Source organism: Lipotes vexillifer, unplaced genomic scaffold (genome assembly GCF_000442215.2).
Source record: "Lipotes vexillifer unplaced genomic scaffold, Lipotes_vexillifer_v1.1 scaffold1162, whole genome shotgun sequence".
Classification (NCBI taxonomy): Eukaryota; Metazoa; Chordata; class Mammalia; order Artiodactyla; family Lipotidae; genus Lipotes; species Lipotes vexillifer.
Genome location: NW_006779033.1, coordinates 1208977 through 1221541, shown reverse-complemented (window position 1 = coordinate 1221541; position 12565 = coordinate 1208977). Strand labels below are relative to the sequence as shown.

The following is a 12565-nucleotide window of genomic DNA, read 5'->3' as shown; positions in this document are numbered from 1 at the left end:
CTCCACCCCCCACCACCTTCAGACCCTTTTCCATCCTCATTTTCTTTCTCCTCTTTTTCACCTAATGCATCACCTGATAGTATTTCTTTTTGTTTTGTTTTTAATATTTACTTATTTATCTTTGGTTGCACCAGGTCTTAGTTGCAGCTTGCAGGCTCCTTAGTTGTGACCTGCGAACTCTTAGTTGCGGCGTGTGGGATCTAGTTCCCTGACCAGGGATTGAACCTGGGCTCCCTGCTTTGGGAGCACGGAGTCGTGTCCACTGTGCCACCAGGGAAGTCGCCACCAGGTAGTATTTCGTGTGCATCTTCTTCCTTTCATCTGAACCTTCCCTCACTCAGAGCTGTTATCCTCAAATCAGCATCTGATCTTTCAGGGTCATTTCTTTCTGACTCCTTTTTGACGCCACTTTCTTCAGACTTTTTCAGAACAGTCCTCAGATTCTCTTTCTTCCATCTTCCTCAGACCCTTTTTGGGGCCGTCCTCCTCAGATTCCTTCTCAGGGTCACCTCCAAAGCCATTCTTGAAAAGCAAAAACAATACCTTCTCAGCAAACTTGGGTCGGAAGAAATGTCCCCAACCTGATAGAGAGCATCTAAAAACCTACAGCTAATGTTAAACTTTTCTGATAAAATAAGGACTAGGGCAAGGATGTCCACTTCCACCACTCCTGTCCCACATCACACAGGAAGAACTCGTCAGTGCACATGCTGGAAAAACTAAAACTGCCACTATCTGCAGATTATATGATTGTCTACATAGAAAATTTCAAAGATCTACAAAAAAGATGGTCTAGAACTAATAAGAGAGTTTAGCAAGGTCACAAGATACAAGGTCAACCAGCAAAGGCAAACTGTATTTCTATATACTAGCAATGTACAGTTGGAAACCAAAATTAAAACATTTATGATAGAAAATGAAATAATCTCACAAAACATGTACACCGTCTCTATACTGAAAACTGCTAACAGCTGATAAAAAATTAGAATAGCTCTTTAAATAGAGAAACCCATCATATTCGTGGATTGGAAGAATCAGGAGTGTTAAGATGTCAATTCTCCCCATCCAGCCAGTGTACATCCCCTTTTACATCCCCTTATACATCCATTTAATACAGTTGCAGTCAAAATCCTAGAGAATTTTTGGTAAATACAGACAAGTTGATTCTAAAATGTACAGAGAAAGGCAAAGAAGCTAGAATAGTTAAAACAATTTTGAGAAAGCATACATTTGGCTCCACAATGCCCAATTTGAAGACCTATCCTAAAGCTACAGTAATGAACACAATGTGGTGTAGCAAAGATCAACTGAAGAGGGGAGAGAGGAATAGACCCACACAAGTACAGCTAACTGATTTTTTTAGCATTTTAAAAATTAATAGACCATTTTAAAGAACAGTTTAGATCTATAGAAAAATTGAAAGAAATTACAGTTTCCATATACTGTATGGATAGTTTCCCCTTTATTATCTTAGCATGACACATTTGTTACAATTAATGAACCAACACTGATACATTATTATTAATGAAAGTCCATAGTTCAGATGACCTTGGTTTTTACCTAATGTCTTCCGTTCCAGCCTCCCATCCATGATACCATGTTATATTTATTTGTCATGTCTTCTTAGGCTTCTCTTACTTGTGAGATTTCTCAGAGATTCTTGGTTTTGATGACCTTGAGGGTTTTGAACAATACTGGTCAGGCATACCGGTTGTCCCTCTAATGGAATGTGCCTGATTTTTTTTCTCATGATTAGTCTGGAGTTATGGTTTTGGGGAGAAAGCTCACAGAGGGAAAGTGCCATTTTCATCACATCATATCAAGGACACATACTATCAATATGGCTTATGATTGTTGATGTTGAACTTGATCTGATCAGCTGGCTGAAGCAGTTGTATTCTGTTTCCCCCTTTCCATGCTGTGTGAGTTGGAAAGAAGTCACTTTGTGGAGCCCACACTTAACGAGTGGGAGTTATGCTTCAACTAGCTTAGACTGGAATACATACGTAATTTATTTGGAATTCTGCGTAGGAGATCTGTTTCTCCTCCATTTATTTATTCAGTCACTTATTTGTATCAGTAGGCACTCATAGATATGATTTTCTACTTTAGGTTATAATCCAGTGCTACATTTTAAGTTATCTTGCTCATTGTCTTCCAACTTTGGCCATTGGGAACCCTTTTAGAAACAAGATCTGGTAACTAGGGGTGCTGGTTGCTATGGTACAGTGTGATTTCTTTCAGGCTCCCTTAGCTGGCAGAGCAAAGAAATGCATGTGTGCCACCAACTCGTGTATATACATATATGTGTAAATATTTTTATATGTAGCCATCTGTATCTACATTGTTTTACCATCATCAACTCTGTCCCTTACACATGGATTATTCTAGCCTCCTCCCCTTTCTAATCTGTAAATTCCCATTCTAATGACAAGAACCCTGGCTTTCACTGTCCACTACTCAATTGTTCAGGTCCAGCAAACATGTATGGCAGTGTCAGAATTGTTAACATGTGTACCGTGGGAATCAATTTTATCGATTAGAGCATCGTCCCGTGTGCAGTTCCTTTTGCCTTTAGCCTATGGACTCCAAAGTGACTGAAGTCCCTTCCCCCTGCCCCCACCCTCCTTGGGGTGGTGGTTTCATACTTTTGTAATACAATTAGACTCTCTTGTCACAGTCTACATTTTTTCCTGGAATCTCCAGACCTCCTAAATTATTATTTTTCTAATTCACATACATTAAAGTTCACTCTTTGTGTAGTAAAGTTTTATTGGTTTTGACAAATGTCTGATATCACGTATCTACTATTACAGTATCATAGAATAGTTTCACTGTGCTAAAATTCCCTGTGCTTCAACTATTCATCCCTCCCCTCCATACCCACACCTCTGACCACCACTGATTTTTTTTTTTTAACCACTGATCTTTTTTTGTATGTAGTTTGCCTTTTCCAAAATGTCATAGAATTGGAATCAAACAACATGTAGCCTTTTCAGACTGGCTTCTTTTACTGAGAAATATGCATTTAAGTTTCCTCCATGTGTTTCTGTGGCTTGATAGCTCATTTCTTCTTATTGCTGAATAATACTGCATGTATGTACCATAGTTTATCCTTCATCTATTAAAGGACATCTTGGTTGCTTTCAGTTTTTGGCAGTTATGGATAAAGCTGCTATAAACATCCATGTTCAGGTTTTTGTGTGGACATGAGTTTTCAATTCATTTGGGTAAGCAAGTAGGAGTATAATTGATGGATCACAGGTAAGACTGTGTTTAGCTTTTTAAGAAACTGCCAAACTTTCTTGCACAGTGGCTGTACCATTTTATATTCCTGACAGCAATGAAAAAGCTACTTATTTTCCATATCCTCTCCAGCAATTGGTATTTTTGTTTTGTTTTTTGTTTCTGATTTTAGCCATTCTAAAAGGTGTGTAGTGATGACAATACGTAAACAACTCATTGTTGCTTTAATTTGTAATTCCCTAATGACAAATGATGTTAAGCACCTTTTCATATTTTTTTGCCATCTGTATATTTTTTTTCTGTGAGCTGTCCAGATATTTTGCCCATTTTTTTTTTTTTTTAGATGTTGGGGGTAGGAGTTCAGCAATTTATTTATTTATTTTTGCTGTGTTGGGTCTTCGTCTCTGTGCAAGGGCTTTCTCTAGTTGTGGCAAGCAGGGGCCATTCTTCATCGCGGTGCGCGGGCCTCTGACTATTGCGGCCTCTATTGTTGCGGAGCACAGGCTCCAGACGCGCAGGCTCAGCAGTTGTGGCTCACGGGCCCAGTTGCTCTGCGGCATGTGGGATCCTCCCAGACCAGGGCTCGAACCCATATCCTCTGCATTAGCAGGCAGATTCTCAACCACTGCGCTACCAGGGAAGCCCTATTTTGCCCATTTTTAATAGTGTTTGTTTTTGTATTGTTGAGTTTTTAAAGAATATTTGAATACAAATCCTCTATCAGATATGTGCTTTGCAAATATTTTCTCCCAGTATGTTGTCTCTCTTCATTCTCTTAATAGTTTCTTTCCACAGCAGAAATTTTTTTTTTTTTTTTTTTTTTTGCGGTATGCGGGCCTCTCACTGCTGTGGCCTCAGGCTCCGGACACACAGGCTCAGCGGCCATGGCTCACGGGCCCAGCCGCTTTGCGGCATGTGGGATCCTCCTGGACCGGGGCCCGAACCCGTGTCCCCTGCATCGGCAGGCGGACTCTCAACCACTGCGCCACCAGGGAAGCCCCCTATTCCTTTTTAAATGCATAAACTCTCACCCTTTGAGATGGTCACGGGACACCCAGTGCACTTCACTCCTGTCTCTTCTGACTGAGACTTGATAAAAGGAGAGATATTTCAATATTGTAAAGGCCTAATCATTTCAATTAAGAAAACTGTATTTTGGTAGAGCAATCTTTTTAGTGTCTCTCAAAAAATGAAGACCTTAAGAATCACACCTTGCAAACTGGAGATTTCATCTACTGGAGTAATTACCTCCAGAAAAACTCTCTTCAACCTTGCTGGAAAGGCCCCTATCAAGTACTGCTAAACCAACCCTTGTGCCACCAAAGTACAAGGAATTGACTCTTGGATTCACATGACACACTTAAAGAAAGTGCCAAACCCTGACTAGACCTGCACATCATCTGGTGACCTGAAAGTCAAGATTTCCCAGAATTGAAGCAGATGACATCTGATGAGACATCTTTCCCAAAATATCCATTCCAGGCCTGTTGGAGTTTGTCACCAAACCTTTGATGATGACATGCTCAGATGATCTCCAGTGTCTATGATGTTGGTTAACATATGAACTTTAGATAAAAAGTGCCTCACAGTTCTCTCTGCTCTTCAATACTCAAATGTAATCTCAGTAGGTTTGAAATCTGCATTTTCCCTCTGATGTGAGACTGTACACAGGAAAGGTCCTCCCTGGCATTGAGGTACAAAAAGCCACTGACACCAAAAAAAAAACCCTCATGCTTGATCAGATGCTTTCAGAGAAAGATTTTGATCAAAAGGGGGAAATGTAAAAAACACACAAACAAAAAAGAACAGAAACAAACACAAACAAAAAAGAACAGAAACCTCAATGAAAGAGAGTCAGGAGGTCATAAAGGGGGACGGGGAAGTCTCACACCCTGCAACAACAGCAGAGACCTTTTCTCTCCTGGCAACAACTCAGCCAATGAAAAGCAATGGACTGTTGTTTTTTGTTTTTTTTTTTTACTACATCCCTCCCAACTTCCTTTCCCCACATAAACGTGTCCTCCTTTCCATTTTTGCTGGGGACTTGCATGCAGGTTCCCATGGTGGTATCCCCCAAATTGCAATTCTTTTTATAATAAACCTGTTTTTGCTGGAGAAATAGTTGGCAGTCAGTTTCTTTTAGATCAACAGTAGGTAGTGGTATCTCATTGGTTTTTCAAATTTATAATTTCCTAGTACCCTCTAATACTGAGCATCTTTTCATATACTTATTTGCAGTCTGTATGGTGAGGTGTCTGTTGAGATCTTTTGCCCATTTTCAACTGCGTTTTTCCTTTTCTTGCACTTTTAGTATATTTTGGGTAACTTTTATCAGATATGCCTTTTGCAAATATTTTCATCTTGTGGCATCTCATTCTCTTGATGTATGTATCTTTTTACAGTATATAATCACGCTGTGAATATAATTAGCTTTTTAACGTAACACTATAGCAAACATTTCCCATTTTGCTTGAGACTTCCCAGTCACCTTTGTATAGGGCTGCAAAATAAGTACCCAGTTTCTTCCTCCACAGCCCGACAGAGCAGATTAGCCCCACTTTACAGGTGAAGGAGATGAGAGACTGGTAGCTACCTGCGTAAGGTTTCAGCGCTGCTGACCCGCTGGGCTCACAATCCCCTGGGTAAGCAACCCAGTGCCTCCCGAGCTGCCCGTCCCGCCTGGGAGGTTTCCGTGAGTGGTTTCTATGACTCGGCGCACTAACTCTCTTCTCTTGGTCTCCCAATCCCGCTCTGAAACACAGCAAAGCCGCGATCCTCTGGGATTTAAAAAGCGGCCAGGAGGCTCGGCCGGGCGCGGGGCGGGCACTCTCATCGTCCTCCTCCGGGGCAGGAGCGGGCGCGGAGGCGGAGCGAGCAGTCCACGCCTTCCGCCAGCCGAGCTCCTTCAGTCGGCGCGCAGGCGACGTGGACACCGGACTGGCCTCCCGGAGCGCGGGGCCCGGCGGCCCACACGGAGGGGAGCCGGAGCGCGCTGACCCGCTAGGCTGCACGCGGCGGACGGCAGGCCCGCGGAGCCGGGCGCGGTGAGCTGACTGCTCCGCCCCGGCAACCCCCCAGTCAGGCTCGGCTCCCACCCCAGCCCCGCGCCGGCGAGGCTGCCGGGCGTCGGAGCAACTCCGGGCTGCCCCCGCCACCTCTTCCCTCACCCGGTCTCGGGCCTGGGGAAGTTTCCCGCGGAAGCGAAAGCGAATCCTTCGCTACAGCTGCGCGGCGAAGCGCGGTCGCAGGTAGTCTCGCGGGTCGGCCTCTGACCAGGGTCAGGGCTTCCGCTTCCGGCGTGCGGGCGGTGGGCGGGCGACGACGCTCCCGGAGGTCAGGCGGTGGGCGTAGTCCGTGGCGTTCCGGGAAGTCGGGCGTATAAGTGCTGAAAGTCGGCCGCTAAGATGGGCTCGTTTCTGGCTTGGGGTTTCGGTCTGTCCTGACAGGGCGGACACCTACCTCGGGCGCGATAACGGCGTGAAGTAGGAACAGACTGTCTCGTGGCCACCGTTGTTTTGGGGGATGGTGGGTTTTCCTTGCTGTGCCCTTAAGCCTCAGCGGTGCCTGCTCTCGCCGCAATAGGGTTACGCAGGCGTCCCAGGCCGGGCCTCCTCCGCTGCCCTTCGGAAGGACCTTTGACTGGGGCGCTGGGGTCGCCGCGAACTGCGAAGCAGTCAGAAGTGTTTCCGCGTTGTCTTAGACGTGTGCTGGCAAGTGGGAAAGAAAAGTTAACGGCGACGAAGGGGAGGATGCTGTCACCCTAGAAGGCGTCTTCTGTTCGGTGGTCAGTGGCGTGTGCTTTTACGAAATGTTCATAATCTTTTGAGAGTTTTTGTTTTAACATCTTTATTGGAGTATAATTGCTTTACAGTGGTGTGTTAGTTTCTGCTGTATAACAAAGTGAATCAGCTATACATATACGTATATCCCCATGTTTACTCCCTCTTGCGTCTCCCTCCCTCCCACCCTCCCTATCCCACCCCCTAGGTGGTCACAGAGCACCGAGCTGATCTCCCTGTGCTATGCGGCTGCTTCCCACTAGCTATCTATTTTACATTTGGTAGTGGATATATGTCCATGCCACTCTCTCACTTCGTCCCAGCTTCCCCTTCTCCCTCCCTGTGTCCTGAAGTCCATTCTCTAGTCTGCGTCTTTATTCCTGCCCTGCCCCTAGGTTCTAAAGAACCCTTTTTTTTTTTTAGATTCCATATATATGTGTTAGCATACGGTATTTGTTTTTCTCTTTCTGACTTCCTTCACTCTGTGTGACAGACTCTAGGTCCATCCACCTCACTACAAATAACAATTTCGTTCCTTTTAATGGCTGAGTAATATTCCATTGTATATATGTGCCACATCTTCTTTATCCATTCATCTGTCAAGGGACACTTAGGTTGCTTCCATGTCCTGGCTACACACATACGTTTCTGTTCTTCATTAGGCTTGTTCTTGGTTTCTTGAGAGTTTTGTAGAGGATAAGTTACATCCTTTTTTCCTAAGCATCGGACAAAACCCCACAAAGGGGGTGTTGGTTGTTCATTTCTTTGTCTCCTGCTGATCGTTTGGCTCTTCCTTGCTCGTGTGTCTTGGACAAAGCCTGAGGCTGTTATATTCAACCAACTTTCCAGAAGTCCTTTGGTCTTTAGACCACTATTACTCCTCCCCCGATTTACACATGAAGAAATCAAGGCAGGAGTGAGCTTTGGAGCGTAGAGTGACTTCTTACCTGATCTGCATTTTGTAACCATCAGGTAGGTGCAAGAGTAGGGAGGAAATTATAGTCTATTATAAATTTGGAAAACTGCAGCCCTTCTAAACACAAAAGGTGAAGACTGAGCTTGCTTAAAATATTTGGGGGTATATCATCATCATCACTATTATTACTGATAAAACAGTTAACTTTCATTTTCCTCTGTCTGAGCTATATTGCACACCAGAGCTATATTGTACTTTCAGGATTGTGACTATTAATGAGAATTAAGAAAAAAAATCCCTAAATAGCAGTTTCCAAAATCGCACATTACTATTGGGTGCTTATTAATCCACAGCATGTTAATACCACCAGTATGATCTGGGAATTTGAAAAAAACACAGAGCTTCCCATGCTTTGGTTGGATGTCATACTCTGGCAAAAATGATCATGTTAGTTAACCTGTAGAATATTGATTTCGAACCACTTAGTTTCATATGTTTTTTTAAATTTAGTCTGTACATTCCCTATGTTTCTGACTGTCACATACTTATTTAGTATAGGTGAGCAGTTGTAAGATTAAGTCTTTGCATCTGATTTTAACAAAGACATCGGTTGCTCTCTAGAGGAGTAGCATGTGTTAGTGAGCTGATAGCGGAAGTTTGCGTGAAGAGATGAAGGCTGAGTGCCAGGATCTGCGACTTTAGGTGAATCGTTAAACTCCAGATTTTAGTTTCTTTATTTGTAAATTGGAACGAGGTAAATTGGTACTTCAGAGGGTCATAATGTGGTAACGTACATGATAACGCTGGGTTGAGCTCTTCCAGTCTCTTCTCTCTTGCTCAGCATTTAGATCTTCCTTGCTCAGCGCTCTTGTTTATCTGGGCCAAAGTATCAAGCAGTTATAATCAAAGAACCTTGAGAAATCCCCATTGGATACCTGAGTAAAAACAGAGTTCTGTTAGCAGGGAAAAAGGGGGGCAGTGATAGGTAGGCAGCCAGCATTTTCTGTCAGACTCATTATGTATATGGTCATCATTGAAAAATTGAAAAAACAGTCCTCTACCACTTAAAGGTAAATATGAATATTTTTTTAAAGTTTAAAAAAATTGTTTTTTGGGGCTTCCCTGGTGGCGCAGTGGTTGAGAGTCCGCCTGCTGATGCAGGGGACACGGGTTCGTGCCCCGGTCCGGGAGGATCCCACATGCCGCGGAGCAGCTGGGGCCGTGAGCCACGGCCGCTGAGCCTGCGCGTCCGGAGCATGTGCTCCGCAGCGGGAGAGGCCACAGCAGTGGGAGGCCCGCGTACTGCAAAAAAAAAAAATAATAAATAAAAACATGACAGGGATGAGGAGTCATTCCTTTAAAACAAAAAATTGTTTTTTGAGGTATAACATACACAGAAAAGTACACGAATCGTAACTGTTCAGCTGTATTAAGTATCACAAAGTAAACATTAAGAAGAAATGAGACGTTGCCGTCACTCCTGAAGCCCCTGCGCTTTCTGTGATTCACAGCCTCCTGCTTCCACCTAATAGGAACTACTGTCTTGACTGTGTATATTGTAGATGAGTTTTGCCTGTTATTTTGGTATTATATATTAATAATTTGTATTTTCCCCCAGTTTTACTGAGGCATAATTGACTAACAAAATTGAATATAGATATGAATATTTTGATATATAGATTTACCCTGCCTTAGAAGATAATTTGTGAAGTTTCTTGGGATTTTCAGTTAATTTCAATGGAAAAGATTTGCTTCCCTAAGTCCCTGAATTAAATATACAGAAAACAATAAATTCCATTAAAATAGATACACTCTTTGTTGAAATTAATCAAAAGACGACATAACAGGCTAGTGTGCCCACATTAACTACACTGTAACATGGCTTTGTAATGTGGTTTTCTACCTGCTTACATTCAGTGTTTTTGTGATTCGGGTATCTGAGTTACTCACAAGCCCTTCCTAAGATATTCAGTGCTTATAAAGTTGAAGCATTCGTGGAGAAATAGTGGGGGAAACAGAAAAAACAAAAGAAATCATTGGAAACCATGCAAAAGTTGCATAAGGTTAAGTAAGACCAGACTAAACCAGCAAACCGCAGACTGAGGAGAACCAGCTGGGGTCAGGAGCCAGCCTCACAAAGTGCAGCCGACCCATGAGGAGGCTCCCCTCCCCTGAGCTCCATCCCACTTGCAGGAGGCACTGCAGGTCCTAGTTGGTCTTGGCAGCTCTGAGGAGACAAGACCTGGGCTGAAGGAGAGAGCTGAATCTTAATACCCCGTGGGCATATTTCAGGGCACGGTTATAATTCCTGTTTCCGTTGCGGAGCACAGGCTCCGGACGCGCGGGCTCGGCGGCCATGGCTCATGGGCCCAGCCACTCCACGGCATGTGGGATCTTCCCGGACCGGGGCACGAACCCGTGTTCCCTGCATTGGCAGGCGGGCTCTCAACCACTGCGCCACCAGGGAAGGCCTGTGAGCCTTTTTTAATGTTACTAAACATTCATACATAACGTCATTTTTGAAAACTGCTGGAGGTATTTCATAGTGTGAATGGGTCATAACTTATTCTCCCTTATCCTGTATCTGTCAGTTGTTTTATGTGCTTTTGCTGTTTTACCTAATGTTACTGGGAACATCCTTGTACATACTCTGTATCAGCATCTCTGATTTGATTCCTTAGAGTAAAGAACTACTGAGTGAAGGAATTATTCCCTTTTAAGAAATAAATTTTATTATAAAGGTAATTCATGTTTATTGTAGAAAATTTGGAAAATGTAGTAGAAGTGTAAAGAAGTAAAAATCACCCAACTATCCAGAAATCCTTGCTAACATTTTCGTGTCTTTCGCTGTGTCTTTTTTCCTGTGCATATATCTATATGTATAGCTAGCCATCTACCTGTTAATATATTGGTTGTATAATATTACATCTTATGAATGTGCTATAATTCGTTTAACTATATTCTTTATTTTTGGATGATTAAATAGTTCTTGTATTTAAAAAATTATGTATTTAATGACCAACTGCCATATGTCAGGTTCTGTGCTGGGCACTGTAGACAGTGCATAAGACAGACAGTTTCTTGCCTTCTGTGAGCTTAATTGAAATAACTCCCAAATTGTAGCTGTCCTGTTTCAAAGGGGAAGTACTGGGTGCTGTGAAAACGTCTAGTGGGAAGATGTAGGATGGCTTTCCTGAGGAAATGACGTTTCTGAGACCCGAAGGAGGAACAGCTTCTAGCCAGGAGAAGAATGTGCCCTCAGAGGGCTTGTAGGGGAGAGTGGGACAGGTAACTCAGTCTCCCCCCACCCCATCCCACCCTCACAAGGACTGGTCAGTAGAGAGCTGCTGAGAAGAGTGATCCCAGCTGCACACTCGTATTCTGAAAGCCTGGGAAACAGGATGAACGTGAAAGCGTATGGCTCGTTGGGCCAATCATAGCCAGAACTGTAAAGCAGGCAACAAATGTGTTTTCACATATTTTTTCTCACATAATCCTTAGCAGTCTTGTGAGGCAGTCATTATTATTCCTTTTGCAAATGAGGAAATTGAGGCTTATGTAAGTTACCCAAGACACAGGGCTGATAAATTAGAGCTAGAGTTCACATGGGAGAAAAGCCTGTGCTCTTTGCACCATCATAATGGCTTCTGGTACCTCACCTTCAGTCCCTGACTCACCCCTGTCCCCTTCATCTTTATGCCCTTTATCTGGCAGCCTCCCTCCACCCCTGTCTCTGCCCCGCAGATGTGCTTCTTTCCAGAGGGTACTTCCTCTTGCTTGGAAAGTCTCCTGTTACAGGAAAATGGTTCATAGCATCATCTTCCGTGCTGATATGTGAGCTTTGTTGGGGTGGCAGGGCCCACCGAAACCTTTGTACAGGATGTAGAAGGTTGGTTGCCTGAGTCAGACTGCAGCAGCCCACTGCACAGGATTGCTGTCAGCCTAGGCATTTTCAGAAACCCCTTCAGGTACTTTCAAACAAACAAACAACTTCCTGCCCCCAACATTTCATTAAGAAAAATTTCAAAGTGCAAAGTTAAAAAGATTTTACACCTGCAGCTAACATCATACTCAACAGTGAAAAACTGAAAGCTTTTCCTCTAAGATCAGAAACAAGACAGGAATTCCCTGGCAGTCCAGTGGTTAGAACTCTGCGCTCCCACTGCTGAGGGCCAGGGTACAATCCCTGGTCTGGGAACTAAGATCCCACAAGCTGCATGCAAGTTGCGGCCAAACCAAAAAAAACAGAATCAGTTATAAGACAAGGATGCCCAGTCTTGCCACTTTTGTTTAACATAGTATTGGAAGTCCTAGCCAGAACCAATAGGCAAGAAAAAGAAAAGGCATACCAATTGGAAAGAAAGCAATAAAGCTGTCACTGTTTGCAGGTGGTGTGATATTTTGCATAGAAAACTAAAGACCCCATCAAAAAACTGTTAGAACTAATGAACAATTTCAGCAATGTTGTAGGATACAAAATCAGTATACAAAAATATTTTGCATTTCTATATACTAATAATGAGCTATTAGAAAGAGAAATTAAGAAAACAGTCCCATTTATAATTTCATCAAAAAGAGTAAAATATCCAGGAATAAATTTAACCAGGGAGGTGAAAGACTTGTA

The 12565-nt window shown here is 43.3% G+C and overlaps 1 protein-coding gene across 1 annotated transcript in view; it reads left to right on the top strand.

Moving 5' to 3' along the window:
- NQO2 (N-ribosyldihydronicotinamide:quinone dehydrogenase 2) overlaps positions 1–6885 on the top strand; it is a 20823-nt gene extending 13938 nt beyond the window's left edge. The window contains exons 6-8 of the mRNA XM_007452109.1: positions 6009–6290; positions 6347–6494; positions 6829–6885. Coding sequence (XP_007452171.1) covers positions 6009–6290; positions 6347–6494; positions 6829–6885 — 487 coding nt within the window. The remainder of the gene's footprint in view (positions 1–6008; positions 6291–6346; positions 6495–6828) is intronic.
- Positions 6886–12565: the final 5680 nt, after the last annotated feature.